At 31.0% G+C, this 24,582-nt stretch overlaps 1 protein-coding gene across 8 annotated transcripts in view; it reads right to left on the bottom strand.

Moving 5' to 3' along the window:
- LOC118197781 (uncharacterized) overlaps positions 1 to 24,582 on the bottom strand; it is a 120,993-nt gene that overhangs the window by 15,738 nt on the left and 80,673 nt on the right. For 6 of the 8 annotated variants that reach the window (XM_085809900.1, XM_035369346.2, XM_085809901.1 and 3 more), the window contains 4 exons: positions 9,495 to 9,685; positions 7,400 to 7,496; positions 3,723 to 3,919; positions 1,909 to 2,005 (listed from right to left, as the gene is read on the bottom strand). In XM_085809900.1, coding sequence (XP_085666026.1) covers positions 1,909 to 2,005; positions 3,723 to 3,919; positions 7,400 to 7,496; positions 9,495 to 9,685 — 582 coding nt within the window. The remainder of the gene's footprint in view (positions 1 to 1,908; positions 2,006 to 3,722; positions 3,920 to 7,399; positions 7,497 to 9,494; positions 9,686 to 24,582) is intronic. The other 2 variants (XM_085809899.1, XM_035369357.2) reach the window with 2 other exon arrangements.

The following is a 24,582-nucleotide window of genomic DNA, read 5'->3' as shown; positions in this document are numbered from 1 at the left end:
GCGGTGCGAGTCAATTTGACCCTCAACGGAAAACATGCACAGGTGATTACTTTAGTTAACTGAAACAGTTTATTTTTATCTTACAATCAATATTTCTCAGAATTTACGTTACATATTTCATATAAACCAGTGGAAATTATCCAAATTTTTACAAAACCATATTACTTAAAATTTTATTAAGCGTAATAACATGGCTTTTAAACAAAATAAAACATAACGTTTCTAATTTTGACAGAAAAACAGAATACATCACTTAAATAAGTTTTGACATAATTTTAGAGAAAAAATAAAAGTTCTACCCGTTACTTATTAGTTTTACAGATTTTCAAAAATCCATTTTATTGTAAGCCTTATGCGCTATAAATTTTGTAATAAGTTTTGCAGTTTTATCACAAATGGGTTCTTTTCCTTTTGACCAAATATCTTGGGTTTTATTTCCACATTTTGAACTGTGACATCGGACTGGTTTACGGCTAGCTTGTGGTTTTGTGTCTTTTTTTGTGGTTTGTTATACACCCGTATGTTGCCTTTCTTTGTTGTGAGAGAAAAAACTTTCCTGTCAGTTCATCAACTAGGTCTTGAATGAATTGCGTGTACTAAGAGATTTTTTCAGATATGGCTTTGAAAAAACACAGGCATTGATAGCAACAAGATCCAAAATATTATAAAAAGCCTGCACCGGCCACCTACCGGAAGCAGACTTCACAATATTCTTCACACATATATATAGAGATGGAGAGACAGAGAGGGACTGATCAATATCTGCAGCTAAGCAGAACCAGATTCCCAATTTATTCAAATCCCAGTCTTTTTTAAATATATATACCACATGCATATAAAATTGCTATAAAAGCATCCATTTCTTCTACTGTAATAATCCATTCATTTTCATGAATCTGTTGAGGAACTTTATATTCAGTGCATTTCTATATATGCTTCAATATCACTTCATCTATAAAAAGGTCTATGAAAAGGTTGGTGACCGAACTTTCTTCAAAATATTTTACTTTTCTTCCTTTATCCATTTATTCCTAATTGAGCGACATTCCAAACTGCCCCATCTTTCCCAACTTCGTTATTTCCAACTTTGAATGTTACTGCCAATTTCTCTTCGGACTTACTTGAGTGTATGCGTATTTTCTTAGAATATTTTAATCTGATTAATTATCATCATTACTGCGATGAGAAGGTCCAGTGATTGTTAGGGCACTGTCAGAGTCATTATCACGTTTATTTTCTTAATTAGCAGGCAGGTATTCATCCTCGATATTCAATTCGAAACACTGTCATCATTATCATCACCTGAATCATTTTCAGATAATTGTTGAAAATAATCAGATAAATATTCTGAAGCTTCCTGAAGAGTGTTGAGCAATTCTAAACAGCGTCTTGACATCTTATCTATCCTTATACTAGATACAGAATAAAAAACTTCAAAAAGGTCATTCGAAATATTGGTTGTAATTTCCCACTGGCTTCGAACCTTGACTGAAAACCACACAGTTCCCTTTCCTGGTGCAGTCCATTTTAGGAATTTGAGGGTGAATGGGATATACTTTACATTTACTTCTGAGAAAACGAGTCTGCTCTCCTCATTTAGGCATAAACTTTAGTTACGGGTCAAAATGACCCACTTCGCATTTCGAGACATAAGTGTTCTGAACCCAAAATGTATATCTGTTTTGCAGTTTCAAATTCCGTAAGTTATGGATTACCTTAAATTATTAAAAGACAGAAAAGGAATTTGTTTTTCATTCAATTCTTTTCCTGTGGTGACAAATTAAACATTGATTTGGGTCAAATTGACATGCTCTGCGGTTCTATTGTTACAGAAGGACAGATTAATATTATTTATCTGCATTTTATTACAAATATGTATGAAATAATTTGCTAATATCTTAATCATACCGCTGATGTTTTACTTTCAACTCTTCTTCATCTGAATACAGCTGCATCTTCGCTCGTTTGCAGGGAACTCTTTTCACAGGAATCACTGAATCTTCTACTACAGCAAAAGCATATATTATAAAGACATAAACATATCAAAGACATTATTTACATAAACAAGCATAAATATGTATACACAAATATTAATGCTTTTTTTTGTTACTTATATTAACCTTCCATGCATAAGCAGACTACATTGTTAGGAAAATCTCAAGAAGAAAAACCAGTTTTCAATAGCTTTATCAGCACAGGGAACACTTGAGCTACTTGAGCAAACAGCCTTCCTAGAAATCCTATGTTATCTATGCAAGAGATTTTCTGAAGTGCTTTGCTATTCAATCTACAGGATGTAAAAGGAATGATGTGCTTTAGGGGCTAAGAGAACATAGCAAAACATTAAGCAGCAACAAAACATGCATTTCCATAGCAAAATAAGTGGTGGAATGTAAATGCTGGTATACAATAAATAAAGCACATAATGAAACGTCCACGACAAACGTTTTTGCCTTCCATACTCTCCATACTTACGGTGCTTTAGCATTCATATATCACACAATATGCAGTATGAAAGTTGTTACTTTTGTCATTATTATCTATCACCACATAAAACTCTGACCATCATTTCTGTTACATCTGTAGAGTTCTGTGATGAACTGCCATAAAATTAATTATCAGCATGCCTATAATGCTGGAATATCTATTTATCTTCTATATGGAAAAGTAGATTATACTCATTATTGTAATATTTATTTATAGCTGACTTTTATAATTATGCATAACCTGTCAAATTAAAACGTTCATCCACAAAGTTTTACTGAAACTATTCTTACAGTTTCAGCAGTCAATGGACTAAATTTTGAATCTGTCCGCTCTTTTTCCTATTTAGAGTTATCCATCATATTATGAATATAAGGTAAGGGATTTCAATCAGTTGCATTTAACTTAAAATGCAAGATTATTTATCAAGTAAACTTTAAAAATTTAACACAGAATAACGATACTGGAAATATATTTTCCATTGCAGTTCTTCGAGTACATAATAATTTAGAGATGTTAGGATGGTATAGAGCAAGTGGAGGTCATCTACCAGATTAATTTGATTTGAAATTTCCTCAGGAGGTAATTAATCGACAAACATCACAGCACAAATTGCCTTATATAACTAATTTCCCATTGCTCTCTTACAGATGTTACATTCAAAGATAGGGATTTAATTTCAAAACTCATTCCAAATTCAGAAGTGTGTTATTTTAACTATAACTGTTTTCCATATTTATATCTTACTGTATATTGTAAGAAATGCATCTATATAATTGGGGTTAAGCATTAATTTGAACTTCACCTGCTCAATTTTTAAAAAATTTTTTTGTTGTTTATTTTCATACTTTCTAAAAGGAAAAATATTCCTAAAAACGTTAAAATTGATGTTTAAAATTGGGCATTTTATTTTATTTAAAAATTATTAAATAAAATAATAGGCAGAGACAGCAAATAAATAAATATTTTTAATTTATCCTTTTAGTGGAATAAAAAAATGCGGTATACAATGCAGATTCGAATTTCTACAATTCCTTTACTGATAGGGATGCCAATGCAAAATATTTCTAGTGGAAAGTATTTATTCTCATGCTCTAGTTTTCTGTCAGCAACACTAACATTTATTCAGTGTACAAGAGAAACACAAGATTACTATTTTAATAAAAAAAGTATTTTTTTCTAGTTAAATTTTTAAGTTAGACTCTAATAAATAAGAAAAAATGAAGTTTTTTAAAAACCTTCTCCAGATCTCTTTTTTACATCAGGCATAAAATTCTGAGCACTGATCCACCTTTCGCAGAGAAACCTTTGATTCAGCGTGAATTCATCAGCACTCTCTTCATCACTAATATCAATTTGGCACTCTTCATCTTCGGTGAATTTAGTACCCAAACGACTGAATACACTGGGATAAGATAATTTATGTCCATGTAAACTAAAATAATTGAATATTAACTATTAGCATTTTTTTTATAAAATAAATAAAAGAAAGACTACAAAAAAATCTAACTTATTCTAGAGGAACATTTCCAGTTTGGTGCAGAAATAAGTAAACAAGTAATGTCTTTAATACATACATACAAATATCTTTGTGAATGTGAAAATTTTCAAGAAAATTAAATTCACAAAGAAGCTTCTTATGTTCAAAATCGGGATTTCTTCAAGCTTTTCATATTCACAAAATTTATCTTCAGTTAAGACTTCAACTCCAATCCCCTCTTTCCTAACTAACACTTTCTTTACAGATATGATGTAAACCGTTTCATATATATACCTAAAGCGTACAATGTGAAAGTCAATCACACGCAAGTCACAGACTTAATTGGCAATAGCCCATCAATTTCATTATTTTAATATAATTGCAACACATTCACCAGCATCTCCACTGAGATAACTTTTTTCTCTGTTTTGAGGAAGCTCTTGCCAAATCGCAATGCAAATTCTGCGTTTTCGGTATTTGAAACCATTTTAAAAAAATAAAACCCACTTTAAAATAATGAATGCTAAATAACTTTTAAGTTGAATGCGTACAGTACAGAATTCAAAATTCGTTTTCAGAGATATCACATAAGTTCTTTCATACATATATACATAAAATGAATGACAATCACAAACAAATCACTAACTTAAAGGGCAATAGCTCATTGATTTCTTTATTTTAATTATAAGTACAGAACTTTCAAATGATCTGCATTGACATTATTTTTTTCGTATTGCAGAAGCTATTGTCAAATCGCAATGCGAAATTACACAGTTTGGGTATTTGAATCCATTTAAAAAATAATACCCACTTTAAAATAAGGAGTGGTAAATAAATTTTAAGTTGATTGTGTACAGTACAGAATTCAAAATTCTGGGTACAGATATGATGTACCTGTTTCATAAAATATATATATATATATTGCTTCAAAAGAATAAAGTAATGTTCAATTTAATTTTAAATAATTCTCTTGCACCATTGCTGCAATGAATGAAATTCGAATTTAGCAAACATTCTGTATTCATAAAAACCAAATTAAAGGCATATTTAAAGTTAATTTAAATTAAATTTAATGCAAATAAATAAATGATTAATGTTGTTGCGAACTAATCTACAATATCATTTAAATTCGGAGAGCATATGTAAATCAAGTATCAAATTCATGAATAAATATAAAATTCTAAAAATTATTTAATCCTAAAAAATAGTTAGAAAAATGCATAAGTGAATGATTGTTGAGCAGGGAGGAGACAGACTTATCAAGGGGAAGTTGCCTCCAAACCTAACTCTTTAATCATTCAATTCGTGTTTCATTATTCATGTAGGCAAGAGTAAAAGTCAAACCAAAAGTAATACGAAATGTGGTGAATTAGAAAAAAAAAATTTAAACAAGTGGAATTTTGTGAAATGATCAATTAAAAGACAAGAATAAAATAAAAAAATAAGAGTAGAAAACCAAAGAAGTTTAGAAACTTAACCTACATGAATTTTGCATATAAATCAAAAGAAACTAGACATCATCTATAAAAAACATATATAAATTATACTTAAATAATACTAAAAAGACAAGTAAATAGTAAGTTTTAATTTAACTTACCAACTAGTTTGTTGTTAGGGAGTGGAGAATCATCGCCAATCTAAGTGATGTAAGTAGTGTTTTGCAAACTTTAAATAGAGGGTGCTAATGTACGATTAAGTTGAGCGTAAAGCTGCTATCTGTGATCAATTAAAAAAAAAACCTACTCTGTAAACTAAGTAATGTAAAATGTGTGTTCTGTTGCAAAAATGTGTAAAAACAATTTGTAAAAAATTGTAAAACTCAAACTGTAACAACATGTGAAAAAATGTCGCAAATTATTAAGGAATGTAAAAATTGAAAAGTTTTTGAAGTAAAATTTAATTTTAATTTAGATTATGAAAATTTTTTATATATAAATGTTATATTTAAAGAAAAAAATTTATTATAATATTCTAAATTTATTAAAACTAGATTTCAAGTGGTTTATATATATATATATACGCACACATATACCCAATGTGTAAAATATGAATGTCACTTGTGTAGATATATATACACATATACCCAATGTGTAAAATATGAATGTCAATCAAAAACAAATCACTGACATAATTGGCAATAGCTCATTAATTTCTTTATTTTAATTATAAGTACAACACTTTCAAAGGATCTCCACTGACATTATTTTTTCGCTGCATTGTGGAAGTTCTTGCCAAATCCCAATGCAAAATTCAAACAATGTACTCCGACCTTATTTATACGTCCTGTTGTATAATATGCATATATTTCTCCTCTGCTCTTACCTAGCTATCATCTGTTTACTCTTATTAAATTTTTCATATTTTGCTCTAAAACTGTGATTGCAAATTGTATTAAGCAATGTCTAAAAAATGGGTTTCCAAAAATTGTGTATGTTCAGAAATAATATGTGTTAAAATTATCATGCCAGTTTTACTTAGTATAGCTTCCAGCCTACCATGCCATTAGTATCTCTGCTACCTTCTAATTCCATTTGCACTCTGGCCTTTACTGAAAAATGAATCAGTTCTACCATTGTACGATTCCCAAACTATTACACATATACATATAGAGACAGAGAGGGAGTAAGGGAAAAGTCCCGGGATTGGAGATATCTGTATGGATGCAGGGGCAATTCTGCTGTCTACTTAGTTGCATGCAATTCTTCTAGGGTGGTGCAGCCCACATAGTATTGGTCGGACTATATTTACGACCAATCAGATCTTCAGGCACTCCTATTTCCCACAAGTGTGATACATGAGAAAACGGTAGTGGTGAACCTATGCATTTGAGGTTTAGCATTTGTTATAGAATAAAATTCTGGTCTCCTGAATTGGGGTCCTAAGTCAGTAGCATGATTTGCGCACTTCTACTTCTTGTGGAACTTGGGCTGCCAACTCCCACCCTAACTAATATGAGGGCTCCTCAGTTAGGACAGGTCTCTGTAGTGCCGGGTAGACACACAAAGCACATATACAGATAGATATACACACACATAAGCTCCAGATGCAGTTCATGCAGTGGGGTTGCAGTAATATACACAATTATTTATAAGGGTTAACATATATAATATAATTATAAGGGGTAATATAAGGGTATAAACATATGACTTTTCCAGGAAACATATCACTTTTTAAAACCGCATTAAGTTATGTTCAACAGGGCAGAAATATTATTTATGTTTTTAGTGAAAGCTTTTTAACTGCATCACTATATGCAGCATTTTGAAAAATTGCCAAATATCCCATTTTATTAAAATTTATATTTATATTGATGGTCCACTCTATACACAAATTTACATTACAAATATTCTGCAATACTTTAAAGAAGGCAAGATTAATATTATTAATCTGCATTTTATTACAAATACGTATGAAATCATTTGTTTAAAATCATACCGCTGATCTCTTAATCTTGCGTCCTCTTCATCTGCATACAGCCGCCTGTTTGCTGGTTTACAGTGAACTGTTTTCACAGGGTTCATTGAATTTTCTACTAGAGCAAAAGCATATATTTTAAAGACATAAACATATCACAGACATTATTTACATTAACAAGCATAAGAAAATATGTATATACAATATCAATGCTTTTTTGTTATTTTTATGAAAAATCCATGCATAAGCAGACTATATTGTTAGGAAAATCTCAAGAACAAAAACCAGTTTTCAATAGCATTAACAGCAGAGGTAACAGTGGAGCTACTTCAGCAAACAGCCTTCCTAGTGAGCCTATGTTATCTATGTAAGAGATTTGCTGAAGTGTTTTGCTATTGATTCTACAAGATGTAATAGGAATGATGTGCTTTAAGGACAAAAAGAACATAGCAAAACCTTAAGTGGCAAGAAAGCATGCACTTTCATAGTAAAATAAGTGGTGGAATGTGAATGCTGGTATACAATAAGTATAAAGCAGATGGTGAAAAAGATATTATTAATTATACATATTTACAAGAAATAAGTATCCACATTCATTAGAATTGTTCAAATGAATGACCATCAAATACAAAAGAGGCATCACTGCAGTGCCAAAGCGGCTAGTATACTCTTTGGAAAATGCCCAAACATATCACATACGTTCACAGCAGTGATACAAATTCTGGTGGCACAATCTTCAGCAAAGCCAATCTAGTCAATGTGATGCACGTAGTGCAGTTACTGGTTATCCATTTAAAGAAATTTTGAAAATATCAAAGACTACCTCCTGCAAATACGCATGAGAAAAGTTTTTGCCTTCCATATCCTTCATACTTACAGTGCTTCAACATTCACATATCACCATGCAAATGCAGTATGAAAATTGTTACTTTTGTCATTATTATCTATCACCACATAAAGCTCTGAGCATCATTCCTGTTACATCTGTAGATTTCTGTGATGACTGCCATAAAATTAATTATCAGCATGCCTATATTGCTAGAATATTCTACTTATCTTCTATATGAAAAAGTAGATTATACTCATTATTTTAACATTTATTCATTGCTCAATTTTATAATTATGCATAACATGTAAATTTGAAATGTTTATCTACACAATTTTATCGAAATTATTCTTACAGTTTTAGCAGTTAAAGTACTAAATTTTTAATCTACCTCCTCTTTTTTCCTATTTACAGTTATCCATCATATTATTAATATAAATTAATGAGTCTCAATCAGTTGCATTTATCTGAAAATGTAAGATTATTTATCAAGCAAACTTTAAAAATTAACGATACTGGAAATATATTTTTCATTCCAGTTCATAATGATTTTGAGATTTTAGGTTGGTACAGAGTAAGTGGAAGTCATCTACTAGATCAATTTGATTTGAAATTTTGTCAAGAGGTAATCAGTCGAAAACATTACAGTACAAACTGCCTGATATAACTAATTTCACTTTGCTCTCTTACAGATGTTACGTACAAAGACAGTGATTTAGTTTCAAAACGTGTTCGAAATTCAGCTTAAAAAAATGTTTTGTTTTAACTATAACTGTTATTCTACATTTACGTTTTACTGTATATTGTAAGAAATGCATCTATATAATTGGGTTTAAGCATTAATTTAAATTGCACGTGCTGAATTTTTCTTCTTAATTTTCATAACTTTTAAAAGGAAAAACTATTCCCAAAACTTTTTAAAACAAATTTTATTTTATTTAAAATTTATTAAATAAAATAATAGGCAGAGACAGCAAATAAATAAACATTTATAGTGAATTCTTTTAATGAAATTTAAAAAAATGCAATATTCAATGCATATTCGATTTTCTACAATTCATTTACTGATAGGGTTAAGCCAATGCAATTCTCATGCTCTAGTTTTCTGTCAGCAATAGAAATATTTATTCAGTGTACAAGAGGAACACAAGGTTACTATTATTATTTATTTTAATAAAAAAGTATTATTTATTTTCCAGTTTCAATTTTTAAGTTAGACTATAAATAATAATAATAATAATAATATAAATAAGAAAGAATAAATAAGAAAAAATGAAGTTTTTTAAAAACCTTCTCCAAAATCCTTGTTTTCTACATCAGGCATTAAATTCTGACCATCCATCCACATATCATAGCGAGATTTTCGATTCAGCGCGAATTCTTTAGTACTCTCTTCATCGCTATTATCAGTTTGGTACTCTACTGATTTAGTAGCCGAACAACTGAATACACTGGGATAAGATGATGTACGTGCACGTGAACTAAAATAATTGGATATAAATTATTAGCATTTTTATAACATAAGTAAAAGAAAGACTAAAAAAAATTAAGTTATTCTAGTAACTACATTTACAGTTTGTGTAGAAATAAGCAAATAAGTTTTGTCTTTAATACATGTTGGTTTTTTTAAGATTGACATATATATATAACATTCTCAAAAGAATCATCCACTTCTAACAAAAATACATTATGGTAATATACAAAAAGAAAACTTTATTAAAGAAAATCAGACATAAAAAATCTTACCACATTCTACCAAACCATAATAATGAAAAAAAAAAAAAAAACTCTCTCTTCCAAATACATTTTTAACTCATTCTTTTTACAATTTAATATCAATGTTACCCAAATATTAAAACTTAAAATTATGCTTTATAAACAAATACTATCAATTCCCCCCTTATTTGTATTTAAAGGTATAATTTTAATCAGTTAGTCATGTCCATACTTTAATAGTTCATCTTTTAATTTCACCCTAGGTAGATACTTTGTTAAAATATCTGCTTCTTGATTTTGTGAACACACAAACTGAGGAATGATTTGATTCATTTCATATTCATCCTTAACAAAGAAATATTTTTTATTAATGTGCCTTGAACTGCTACTTTGTTTTGGTTTTTTAATCCAATCTATTAATGCTTGACAGTCTGTTTTAATTCCTATTGGTTTGTCCATTAGATCATCTTGACCCAATTCTTCAAGTAAAAAGATATACTATTTAACTTCACATGCACATTCGCAGAATGCTAAAAGTTCAGCTTCCATTGTAGATAGAGCAACTATTCTTTGTTTGTTGCACTTCCAATTTATGAAATTTTCGCCTAATTTAATGAAATAACCTCCAAATGATTTTCCATCTTCAGTGGTACACCAACTTGCATCTGATGTAACATTTAATTTCCCATTGTCTAAAGTATACACTAAACAAGTATTTTGTGTTCCTTTAATATATCTAAATATCCTCTTTACAGCTTTCCAGTGTTTCTCTCTGGGATCTTGATTATATCTTGACAAATTACTTACTGCAAAAGCTAAGTCTGGCCTTGTGCCTGTTGCTAAGTACATCAATGAACCTAATGCTTCTTGATATTTTGTCTTCGGTACAGGTGGTGAAGATGCTATGTCATCAAGATTTTCACCCAATATTCCTGCAGTCTTGATAGGTTTACATTCATCCATTTCAAAGTTTTTTAAGATTTTAGTTATATAGTTTTCTTGACTAAGTTTTCCAGATTTTTGCCGGATGTCTATTCCTAAAAATTTTTGTGTTTGAGTGACTTCTCGTAATGTGAACGATTTAGATAGTTGAGAGATGATGTCATTTATCTCAGAATTTAAATTTCCAATCACCATTAAGTCATCCACATATACTGCTATGTGTATATTTATAAAGATATTTGATCTTATCTTTATAAATATAAACACACGGATCTGACTTTAGCCTAGTTAAATTCTTTTCTTTAAAAACTTTACATAATTCATCATACCAGCATTTTCCTGATTGTGGTAATCCATATATACTTTTGTTTACAAGATATACTTTGTTTGGATCTGATATAAAGCCAGGTGGTTGTTACATGTAAATTGGTTTATCCAAGTATCCATTTAAATATGCAGTTTTTACATCGAAAAATCTTATTTTGTAGTTTTTGTAAACTGCAATCGATAGTAATGTTCTAAAGGTTGCAAGTCTCATTACTGGGCTAAATCCATCTTCATAATCAATTCCTTTTCTTTGATTAAATCTGGTTGCTACTAGTCTTGCTTTGTAAATTGTTTCTAAATTACCCTTTTCATCCCTTTTCGAGAATATCCAGCGGTTTTTAATAACTTTCTTATCGATGGGTCTTTCAACTAATTCCCAGACTTCATTAGCCTCCATTGAACTCAATTCTTCTGTCATTGCTTGTAGCCAGAATTCACTTTCAGCAGATTCTATAGCTTCATCATACGTCTTAGGTAATCCTTCATTTGTATTGTATACTACATAATCTTTTAATTTTTCTGGGGGCTTCGTAATTTGCGCTGGTCTTTTCTGTACAGAATTTCCATGATTATCATTTCCAGGTTCTTCATTTATTTGCGGATACTCAGTTGGCATTTCCAATGAATTGTTATCATCGTGTTCATCATCACTATTGGATGGCAAAATTTTCTCAGCTTCTTCATCTGTTGTATTATCTTCTCTATAGTATCTGTTAGTTATTTCTGAATTATTCTCATTTCCATTAGTTTGTTCCTTATAAAAAATAATAAGTTCTTCTAATATTTGATTTTTATCGAAATTTAAATAATTTTCTTTTAGTAAAGGTGATCCAAGTTTCTGTTCATCAAATTTTACAACTCTCACTTCTTGAATTTTATTTAGTTCAGGGATATAAATTTTGTATGCTTTTCTCTTCATGCTTAGCCTATCATAATTCCTTTTTTAGCTTTTAGATCCATCTTTCTACGTTTTCTCATCTTATATGAACATATGCTTCACATCCAAATCTTTTAAGATAAGTAATGTTAGGCTTGCGTCCTTTATATAGTTCATATGGTGTAAACCTTTTATCATTTTTGTGACTCCTGTTATTCACATGTACAGCTACTTGAATGCTTTCAGACCAAAATTTTATTGGTAATTCTGCATCAATTAACATAGTTCTAGCAGATTCAATTATAGTGCGATTAAAACGTTCAGCTTTTCCATTACTTTCCGGAGTATAAGGGGTTGTAAGTTCATGTTTAATTCCCATTTTTTCAAAAAATTCTTTTATATTTTTAGCTAAAAACTCACTACCATTATCACTACGAATTCTTTTTAGTTTCTTTCCTGTTTGTCTTTCTTCTTGAATGATAAGTTTGATTAGAGCTTCTGAAGTTTCACTCTTCTTCTCAATTGTTATCACAAATATGAAATTACTGTAATCATCTACCACTGTTAAAAAATAACAACTTCCATCTATTGATTTCTCAATTGGTCCAACTAAATCTATGTGCCATAATTCTAAAATATCTTCAGATTGCTTAAATTTCACACTTTTATAAGATGTTCGTGTTATTTTACCTAATGTACAAGGTTCACAATTGTTTTCAGAAATTTTTACATTTTCTAATCCAATGACCGATGAGTGTTTTTTCATTTCTATGAGCCTTTGATAATTTATATGACCTAGTCTCTGATGCCATAGTACATCATTAACATAACTAATTTTAGCTTCTTCAACAATATTTCCTTCAACTTCAAATTTATTTCCATTTCTGTTAGCTATATATAGAATGTTTCCCTGTTTATTGATCACTTCTGCTTTATTTTTGGTAAAAATTACTTTTAAATCATGATCTACAATTTTTGATACTGACAGAAGATTTTCACTTAAATTCGGTACTTGCAGAACATTTTCTACTCTCAAGATGTTCTTATTTCTATCAGTTTGCATTTTAATGTTACCAATACCAACTGATTTGATCATGGCCCCTTTTTCAGCCGTCATTATTTGTCGTTCTTCATCTTTAAAATTAGTAAATATTTCTTTATTAGTTGCCATGTGAGATGTGGCTCCTGAATCAATAATCCATTTAATTTTTCTATTCTCTTGTTTATTTATTTTATTCTTTCCATCATTTCTATCTTGATTAAGATATGAGCTTTCTATTTTCTTAGATACTTCAAATAAGCATGTAGCTGATTCATATTCTCTTTCCTTGCTTCACATTCTATAAGTTTTATTTGTTACATTTCTCTGCTGTTGGTGTTCTTGTTTAGTTTTCATTTCACATTCAGTTGATTTGTGGCCGAATTTTCCACATCAAAAGCACTTTATACTATTATTATTATTTCGACATTCTTTTATTAAATGTCCTAATTTTCCACAATTAAAGCATCTTCTTTCATATTTCGATTTTATCCAGTTTTTGTTTGCCTTAGAACTTACTTCTATTTCTTTTCCTCTTTGTTTATTTTTTCCTTCTGTTTCTTTTAAAGCTTGTCTAATTGAAGCTAGATCTTTCTCTTTATTGCTTTTAATAATTTTAACATCAAATTCAAATTCCTTTCTAAGTTCTTCTAGTATGAAGTATGAAGTAAATTAATTCTTTATCTCTTATTTCATCTTCAACTTGAATACTTTTACTTTTCAGAATAACAGCTCTATTCATATAATCATCTACTGATTCATTTTGACTCATTTTCAGTTGAGCTAATTCTATTCTGCATTTGATTTGAATATCTTCTGTTCTTGCAGCCATTTCATTTTTGATTTTCTCCCATAACTTCTTTGCGTTCTTTTCATTCGCATATTTTAACGCTTGTGGAGCTGTCATAGTTTGATTCATTATATTTCTTGCTATCGCGTTATTATCATCCCATATTTCCCAAGTTTTTATTTCATTTTTGAAATTAACATCATCCTTTTTATACGTTTCATCAGCTTCTATCACACTTCTCCATATCTTTAAACTTCTTAATTCACTTTCAACTCTGTTGGCCCAAATAAGATAATTATCGTCACTTAATTTTTCTATATGACTCAAATTTATCATATTATATGCCATATTTTCTAATTTATATTCACTAATTATAATACAAGTCTAATTTATCTCTTAGAGAAATTGGCTATTTTGTTAAGCCTAAACAACATCAATGTTCTATCTGAAAGTTTATTAACAGAAGGGGCAACCATGCTCTGCTACCAAATGTTGGTTTTTTTTTTAAGATTGGCATATATATAACATTCTCAAAAGAATCATCCACTTCTAACAAAAATACATTATGGCAATATACAAAAAGAAAACTTTATTAAAGAAAATCAGACATAAAAAATCTTACCACATTCTACCAAACCATAATAATGAAAAAAAAACTCTCTCTTCCAGATACATTTTTAACTCATTCTTTTTACAATTTAATATCAATGTTACCCAAATATTAAAACTTAAAATTATGCTTTATAAACAAATACTATCAATACATACAAACAAACAAAATTCTTTGTGAATGTGAAAATTTTCAAGAAAATCAATTTCACAAAAAAGCTTGTTATGTTCGTGAATTGAAAGTTCTCCAAGCTGTTCATATTCACAAAGTTTTATCTTCTTTAGTTAATGACTTGAATTCCAATCAACTCCTTCTTAACCTATTCAAAATTTTATTTACATCATTTTTCAATTTTCATTACTACTACTGCCAACAAATGGAGCTACCTTCTCGCTCACTTAACTCCTTTTAGGTATAAAGGCAACAGTCGCTTTTTTATATTGCACACTTCTTTACTCCTAATATAGGAAGACCTTGTTTTAAATCTATGCCAAACACAAGGTTGTTGCACGGTTAATTTATAAAAGTAACCTGCCTGACAAGTTAATTCCACTTGCGCATCCTTCCTCATAAATTATACTTTGCATGCCCTGGATTAAATCAGATGGTCCTCTTTTCATCTAAAAGGGCAATGCGCATTCACATGAGCCTACAGATGCTACATTATAAATTACAGAAAGAATACTCATGTGAGTTTGAAATCCTCCGAAGGCAATATATGTTGCCAGATGTTGATATTATCAAATACATATGACATAACATGTTACAACCTGTGGAACATCGAAATGGTACACCTTATTATAACAAAATGATGGTTCTCTTTCCAGGAATTAAGTATTCGTTGCCAACAGAATACTCTCACACATTAAGAAGTCCATATTTCTTCAATTTTGTGTTCTAATAAAGGATCTTAAAAGGCGCCCAGATGGTATAGTGGTTACGGAAGCTTGACTGTGATACCGAAGGGCCCAGGTTCGAATCCCAGAGAAGGCATGGATGGAAAATTGTCTGTCCCTTCACAGGAAGGCAGTGGTGATTGCCTACTGTGTGCCTCCACAATAAAATGGCCACTAATTCTGGCCTTAGTAGTGACCAATGCCGTTATAGGTAAGTGCCGGCTACTGGAGGGGTGGGAATTTCAGAATTAGAATGGTATACCAATTTTTTGGCAACTGATGGTCTAGTAATAAAGAATTGACCTTTTAGTATTTAAATGAAAGTATTTTAAACATTCAAAATTTAAACAGCTTTAATTTAAAATAGGAAGGAAAATACAGATTCGAAATCTTAGCTGCCAAACTTGAAATCTGATAAAATGTTATGTTTTTTATCATTGTTATTTCTGAGAGGTTCACGTAAAGTGAGTAATGAGAATAAGACTAGTAACTAACAAATGCTGTGAAACTGCATCTAATGGACTAGATTAAAAGTTCTTAACACATGAAATTTGCCATATTTGTGGCAAGTATGAATCTTATGACAGTAACTCATGCATCAGAATTTCATTTCTGCATTCTAAAAGGCAATAATAATAAATGCAAATGCACAGCAAAGTAAATAAACCTGGCATTTAATATGAGGCTCTTAACTTTCAGAAAGGATTTACCCATACATCCTCGTTTTACACAACTAATTATTAAAAATTATGTGAAACATGAAACAGCTACCTAAGACAAAAATGAAGAGAAAGTATTTTGATGACCCAGGCCCTGCTGCAATATTTGATTCTGCAAACCAGTTACAGAATGTAAGCATTTTCGTGAATTTGTATTCATCCACCAAACTAAATCGAAAAAGAATTCTTATTCATTCATAAAATAAAAGATATACATTGTGTTAAATATAGCTCTAATATTCTCGTATAAATTGGATAACACACAGGTTAATTTGAATCACACTCTATTATTGAAAGTTAATTTTAAACAAAAAATATTAGAAAAATTCTTATAATAATTACATTTAGCAGAAAATCTGAAAATACTTATACAAAGTTTGATGTAAGAGTTCTGCAACAAACATGCATTTTTGGTATTTGAGCCCATTTAAAAAATAACACCCATTTCAAAATAAGGAATGATAAGTAAATTTTAAGTTGATTCTGTACAGTACAGATTTTAAAATACTTTAGAGATATGATGGAACCCGTTTCATATACAGTGTCTCAAAAATGTGATGGGACACTTGTGCTTTACAAAAGGAAACTGTAATAAAATTAATTAAAAAAACATGTAAAAATTTTTTGTGGGTGTGTTTCATACTTAAATTTAGTAACAATTATTACATAACATACATTTTTCTCAAAATATTAAAATATTAATTTAATAAAAATATAATTGTTTGAAACGGAGCAAAAAATGGCTCACATAAGTGATGGGACACCATTAGATACTACTACGTACTACAATAAAAATATTTTTTGGGGTTTTTGATTTTACTCAAAAGCAATTGGCAATAATTTATAGAATCATCTGCAGTATTTCTCTCCAGTTTGTTTTGGAATTTTCGTGCTTTTTAGCTCTGTGCAGCCATGAATGCTAAACGAAAAGAAACTTTGCCTGAAATTCGAAAATTAGTTATTAATTTGCATATTGAACGTGAAAAATCTATTAGAGAAACTCCTGAAACAGTTAACTTGAGTCATTCAACAGTTTACAATATCATTAAACGATATAAAAAGAATCATATTATTCAGGATAAAAGAAGACCTGGCCGACCATCAAAGCTATCCAATGGAATAAAGTGAATTATCGTTCGAAATATTAAAAAAAATCCAAGAATGAGTGCTCCTAAAGTTGCTGCTGATTTACAAGCATTATATGGAGTAATTGTTAATCCTGAGAATATTAGAACATTAATTCGATCTGCTGGATTATCACGGTAGAGCAGCCGGGAAAAAATTCTTCGTAAGTGAAAAGAATAGAAAACTCAGACTGGCTTTCACAAAATCCAACATAAATAAGAATTCTGATTACTGGAATGAATTTATATTTCCTGATGAGAGTAAATTTAATATACAGTGAAACCTCGTTACAACAATATTTTAGGGACCAAATAAATATATTGTTGTAGAAAGGCATATTGTTATATCGAGGGCTAACATATTTTGAGCATTTAATAAGAGTTTTTTTTTAATTATTATTATTAGTTTAAGGTGCATAACATACTACTTTTAAGTCTATATTTAGAAGAAATTAATTTGTAAAATACTAATAATAGTGATTTAAATACTAAAAAAATAAATAAATAAGATAAATTCAGAAAATAAGCACAGAAATATTCACATACCTGAAAACACTTTTTATTGAAAATAATCCAATATTTTTATTTGTTTATTGATTTTTTTAACTGTTAAGTTCACCAATACTGTATGCATTGAGTCTAGTGCATGAAAATGTTCTTCATTTGTCGATGGAAGGCTTGAAAAAAATGTCCGTAGAGAATTCACAGATTGAAGAGCTTCCTGGGATGACAATAAGGACTGCGATGGACCTGTATTATCATCATCATCATCATTGTTTCCTATCTCATCAGTAATTTCAGAGAGAATATCTTCATCAGTAACTCCTGCGAAAACCATACGATCATCATCTGCTGTTAAATAGTCTTCTATACTAATTCCAAACTTTTTACCACTTGTTTCCTCAAGTTGGGATACGGATTTTTTGATGTGCAAAACACATTCTTGATCATCTGAGAGATCATTGTCTATGGAATTTTCATCATTATCAGATTTCTTATCTTCCATAACACAAAGACCGGCCTTTTTCCAGCAATTCCGAATGGTTTTTTCTGTTATTTCCCACCAAATTCCAGCAATATTGTCACACGCTTTCTTGACATTTACAGCTTTGAATGGGTCTTCTACTTTATTTTCAAAGTTTACAAGTATGGAATCCACCAACCGTTTTCTGTAATATCCTTTGAAGCACTTAATTATGCCCATATCAAGAGGCTGTGAAATTGAAGTGCAATTGGCAGGGAAAAAAGCGATTTCGATATTTTGTAGCTTTGGAAATGACGTGTGAGCACCGCAGTTATCTATCAACAAAACGATTTTTTTCTTTCTCTTCTTCATTTCATTGTCTAACTTCTGTAACCATTCAGAAAAAAATTTAGACGTCATCCAAGCCTTCTTATTTGCTTTATACTCCACGGGAAGACTTTTCACGTTCTTAAAGCACCTTGGCTTCAATGATTTACCAATGACGAGAGGTTGTATTCTATGCATTCCTTTGCTATTTGTACACAGAAGAACAGTCAGTCTCTGCTTTGATTTCTTCCCTCCATAACACTTTTCACCCTTGAATGCCAATGTTCGATCGGGTAGAAGTTGGAAAAACAGCCCAGCTTCATCTGCATTATAAATATCTTCTGGAGCATACTTTTCTAAGATTTCTTTCATCTTGTTTTGCCGCCATTCATTTGCGTCGTTTATCGGGGCTGACTTTTTCTCTCCGTGAACTTCTTCGAAAGTTATTCCACGACAATCTCGAAAATGCATTAACCAACCATTGCTAGCTTTGAAAGTTTCGTTCCCTAGCATTGCTGCAAATTTCCGTGCTATTGCACATAATAAAATAATAAAGGTCCATTTATTGGGACATTTGTTGCTCTCATCTCTTGAAACCATTTTAAAACAGCAGCATCAATGTTTTCATTTGTCACAACTTTCAGTCGTTTTCGCTCTGGGTTAATTTCATTTGAAGTTACAGCATCTTCGATTTGCTTTCTCTTCTTTAGGAACGTTGCAACTGTAGATTGCGATAATCCATGTTTCTCAGCCGCATCAATCTGCTTCATTCCCTCATCAATATCATTGATAATGTTCAGTTTATCTCGAAAAGATAGTTGCTTTCGCCCTGCCATCTGAGGGAACAATATCGCGTGAAAGAAAGAAAAGTTTAAACCAAATGTTTTGCGTAGAACTCAAAATCGTTAAAGACCATAAAACAAACTTTGAACTCACATTTCAGTACATCACTTAACAACACCCTGCCTCTATCTCCTCGTTTCTCTAACAAAGGGCACTTGTTCTGTCACAAGGTGACCAGACAGGTCTAGATGTCCTTAAACCTTATCAGAATTCCAAAGCTTACTGGGAAATGAGACTAGGCATACATTTACACTTCACCCCCCACCCACTCCAATTCCCAAAAGGGTGGTCTTCATCTGTTTTGAAATCTGAACAATAGCTATTTATTCAGGGATAAGTTGAATATCCACAATGAGTCTTAATAGACAAAAAATAATAAAAGAAAACGGAAAAAAAAAAAAAAAAAAAAAAGCATTTGAAAATCAAAATATTATTATAAAGGGAGAAAATAATACTGAAATTTAGATTGAAAAAATTGTTTTACAGAGGTTTATTGTTCTGGAGAATATAGCAATATTGAGGGGAGATTAACATTAGTTTATATGCAAAATCACCGGGACCACAAAACATTATTGTAGTAGAGGGAGTTATTGTTGTATCGGGTATCGTTGTAGCGAGAGTTTACTGTATTTGGTTCTGATGGTAGAATCTTAGTGTGGAGAAAACCCAGGGAAGAATTTCGAAACAGAACTTGGTGCCAACAGTAAAACATGGTGGAGGAGGAGTTATTGTATGGGGGTGTATGTCGTCCGCTGGAGTTGGTACTCTTGTTTTTATTGACAGTATAATGAATCAGTACAAGTATATTGACATTTTAAATCAAAATTTGAAATCTTCAGTGCGAAAATTGAACCTTCATGATGATTTTAAATTCTGCCAGGACAATGACCCCACGCACACTGCTTTGAACATTAGACTCTGGCTGCTGTATAACTGTTCTGAAGTAATAAAAACACCACCACAATCTCCAAACTTAAATCCCATAGAGAATATTTGGCAAGAATTGGAATCAAGAATTCGCAAACACACCATTTCTTCAAAACAACAATTAAAATCGGTGCTTCAAGACAAATGGGGTAAAATCACTCCAGAAATCACAAAAAAAATTAATCGAATTCATCCAAGAAGATTAAATCATGTTTTAAAAGTAAAAGGAAATCCAACAAAATATTAAAACCTTTTAAAAAGTAAATGTTTTGGATAAATATTTGATGGAAAAGTAAGTGTCCCATCACTTATGTGAGCCATTTTTTGCTCCGTTCTAAACAATTGTATTTTTATTAAATTAATATTTTAATATTTTGAGAAAATGTATGTTATGTAATAATTGTTACTAAATTTAAGTATGAAACACACCCACAAAAAATTTTTATGTTTTTTTAATTTATTTTATTACAGTTTCCTTTTGTAAAGCACAAGTGTCCCATCACTTTTTTGAGACACTATACATGACTAAAGCGTAAAATATAAAAGACAATCACAAACAAACCACTGACTTAATTGGCAATAGCTCATCAATTTCATTATTTTAATAAAGTACAACACTTTCAAATCATTTCCAATGATATCATTTTTTCCTCCGCATTGCAGAAGCTCTTCCAAAATCGCAATGTAAAATAATGTGTTTTGTGTATTTAAACCTATTTTAAAAATAATCCCCACTTCAAAATAATAAATGTACATTTTAAGTACATTTATTATTTTTGTACATTTTAAGTACATTTATTATTTAATAAGTACATTTTAAGTTGATTCTGTACAGTACAGAATTTAAAATTCTTTATGGGTATGATGTAAGCCGTTTCATATATATATACACACCTAAAGTGTAAAATAGTCAGACAATCAGAAACAAATTACTGACTTAATTGGCAAAAGCCCATCTATTTCCTTTTGTTAAAAAGGTTGTCAATAATATGGTTATTTCATACCGAACTAACAATATCCCCCAATTGTTTTGAACAATGAACGTGACTGCAAGATGTTACTCTGGAGTAGAAAAGAAACTGAACCTAAAACTCCATTACAACTTCTTTATTTTAATATAAGTACAAGAATTTCAAAGCATCTCCACTGACATAATTTTTTTCTCTGCATTACGTAAGCTGCTGCCAAATCGCAATGCGAAATTATGCGTTTTGGGTATTTGAACCCATTTAAAATATAACACTATATATATATACCTAAAGTGTAAAATATTAAAGCCAATCACAAACAAATCACTGATTTAATTGGCAATAGCCCATTAATTTCTTTATTTTAATTATAAGTACTACACTTTCAAAAGATCTCCACGGACATTATTTTTTCTCCGGAAAATTGCGGAAGCTCTAGCCAAATCTCAATTCAAAATTCAAACAATACACTCCAATCTTATTTATATGCCCTGTTGCATAATATGCATATATTCCTCCTCTGTTCTTACCTAGCTATCATCTGTTTACCCTTATGCAATTTTTTGTGTATTGCCCTAAAATTGCGATTGTTGCAAATTGTGCTAAGCGATGTCTACAAAATGGGCAGCGGCATAGCAGGGGGGGCAAGAGGGTGTGTGTGATGGCTCGTGCGTCGCTTGCAGAGGGGAGTCAAATGGTCTCCAAACACGATTTTCTTGAAAATTTCAGTTTTTGTTTTGATCGACTTCTGGAAAATATATTTAAAATTAATAATTATTGGAATATAATTAATAAAATGTAATAAAATGTTTGCAGTTCATTAACCAAATATCTCTGCATACAAAACGTTCTTTCTGACCATTTTATTTCTCTAAAATAAAGATATATTATTATTTTTTTAAAACGAAATGCACATTTAGATCCCACTTTTTATTTTAAAGGTATAACACGACCTTGTCCCGAATTTTTCAAACATATCCATATCCCAAAAACCGATTCCATAGTCTGGAAATGACATTTTAATAAACTCCTAATGCTTTCGCTACAATGGATTGCGTTTGACTCTCCTGTAAACGCCTGATGGCCTTCCTGGCTACCGACTCAACTAAGTCATCAGGCTGAGACATCGTATATTCACTGCTTCAAAGCATTCAATGCATGTCAATTGTTTTTAATATCCTACTACAAAAGGAATGCTGAGGTCGCTCCTTATATAAAACATATAGTTTTCTATGTCACAGACTAAATTTGCATATTCCCAACTTGTAAACATTATAATTTTCCTTTATAATCTCATCTATTTCCTTTTGTTAAAAAGGTTGTCAATAATATGGTTATTTCATACCGAACTAACAATATCCCCTAATTGTTTTGAACAATGAACGTGACTGCAAGATGTTACTCTGCAGTAGAAAAGAAACTGAACCTAAAACTCTATTACAGACCTATGGAGAAATTGTTTTTCCAAGTCTAAGAGTAGCACTTCAACTACTCCTTACAATTTCATTAGCAAATGCTAGCTATGAACATTCGTTCAGCAAATTAAAATAAATTTGGACATATTTATAATCAACAATGGAACAAGATCCCCTAAGTCACCTAGCATTTTTAAAGGTAGAAAGAGACAAATATGAAATGATAGACTTAATACATTCATGTAAAGTACACTTATGGAAAAAAAAATAGTGCACCAAGAAATAACTGTGGGATCGTAATGAAACTTGCAATGAAGGTACATGTTGGGGAGATATGCAAATGATTAGAAATGCAACATGATTGCACATTACGTATAGCCCCGGTAGAGAGCGTTAAACGTCGTACTCTGTGGAGTATAAAACAGGTAACCAAAACTTGTTTGAGTGTGCTGAATTATTTACAAAGGAAGAGCTGAGGTAGACATGCCATTATGCTGTGTTCGAAGACAATATAAGCAGTTGTCGCAGTTTGAGAGGGGGTGAATCGTCGGGATGATGGAAGCTGGGTGGTCAGCTAGGTGAGTAGCTTGTCAATTAGGTCGCTCTGTGTTGTGAGGAGGTGTTGAGATCAGTGGACCTGAGAGATGTCATGTACACGAAGACCAGGCTCAGAACGCCCTTGACAGACCAGTCATCGAGAAGACCACCACATCGTAAGAAATGCACGCGTACAGCCAACTGCTTCATCGGCCGCCATCAAGGCACAGGTAATACCTTCACTAGGGGCCCCTGTGTCTTCTCGAATCATACAAAGGCGCCTGGCTGAAGGACAGTTGGTATCGCTACATCCATTACTACCCTTCCTTGGCCTGCCTGATCCCCAGATTTGTCTCTAATCGAGCATATCAGAGATCATTTGGGACGATGAATTAGGCATCCCACGAGTTTGAACGAACTAGAGGCAAAGTTACAGCAAATATGGAATGAAATGTCTCAAGACATCATACAGAACTTGTATGACTCAATGCCCGATCATATTGCATCGTTCATTCGCACTAGACGGGGTCCAACGGAGTATTAACTGCTTCGTTCTTTTGCCTTTTTCTCTGAAATAAAATATCCTTTTTCTTTGATTTTCTTCTAAGTAGTCATTACATATGTAAAATTTCATTTCATTTTGATGACTCCTTCTTCGTGCGCTAATTTTTTTTGTCCATGAGTGTAATTCATAAATTTGCTTCAAAGCCAAGAAAACTGTATACATAGTAATTAATTGTATTAATGTATTATAGCATTAAATTATTATTAATAAATATATCTACTTATCTGTAATATATATGAAAACTTTTATTGTTTAAAAATTGTATATTTTTAAAAAACAATTATATAAATATGTAAAATAAATACCTTTTTAACTGATTCTAGATCATCGAATGTCTGATTTTTCTGCCGACACAGATACATTTCCGAATCTAATGCTAGTGCAGTTAGGTAGTGACTATTCTGAATATATTTTACAGCATTTTTTGGCAGATTGAGCATTTTATTATTAATTGTATTATTTTCTTATTACGAACATATTCTATACATTATATTACCGTAAGTATTTTTTTGGAGAGGGGTCCAAAAAGGGCATCTTACCCCGGGTGCCAGTTAGGCTCGCTACGCTAAAATGGGTTTCCAAAAATTGTGTATGTTGAGAAATAATATGTGGTTAATCATCATGCAAGATTTGCTTTGTCTAGATTTCACTCTACCATGCCGTTAGTATTTCTGCTACATTCTAATTAAATTTGCAATCTGGCCATGACTGAAAAATAAATCAGTTCTACCATCGTACAATTCCCAAACTATTACACACATACATATAGAGACAGAGAGGAAGTGAGAGAAA

This window comes from Stegodyphus dumicola, chromosome X2 (genome assembly GCF_044657685.1).
Source record: "Stegodyphus dumicola isolate Sdum_Otavi_A_Nest chromosome X2, ASM4465768v1".
NCBI classification, from domain to species: Eukaryota; Metazoa; Arthropoda; class Arachnida; order Araneae; family Eresidae; genus Stegodyphus; species Stegodyphus dumicola.
The sequence above is the reverse complement of the archived record's forward strand: the minus strand, read 5'-3'. Positions and strand labels throughout refer to the sequence as shown.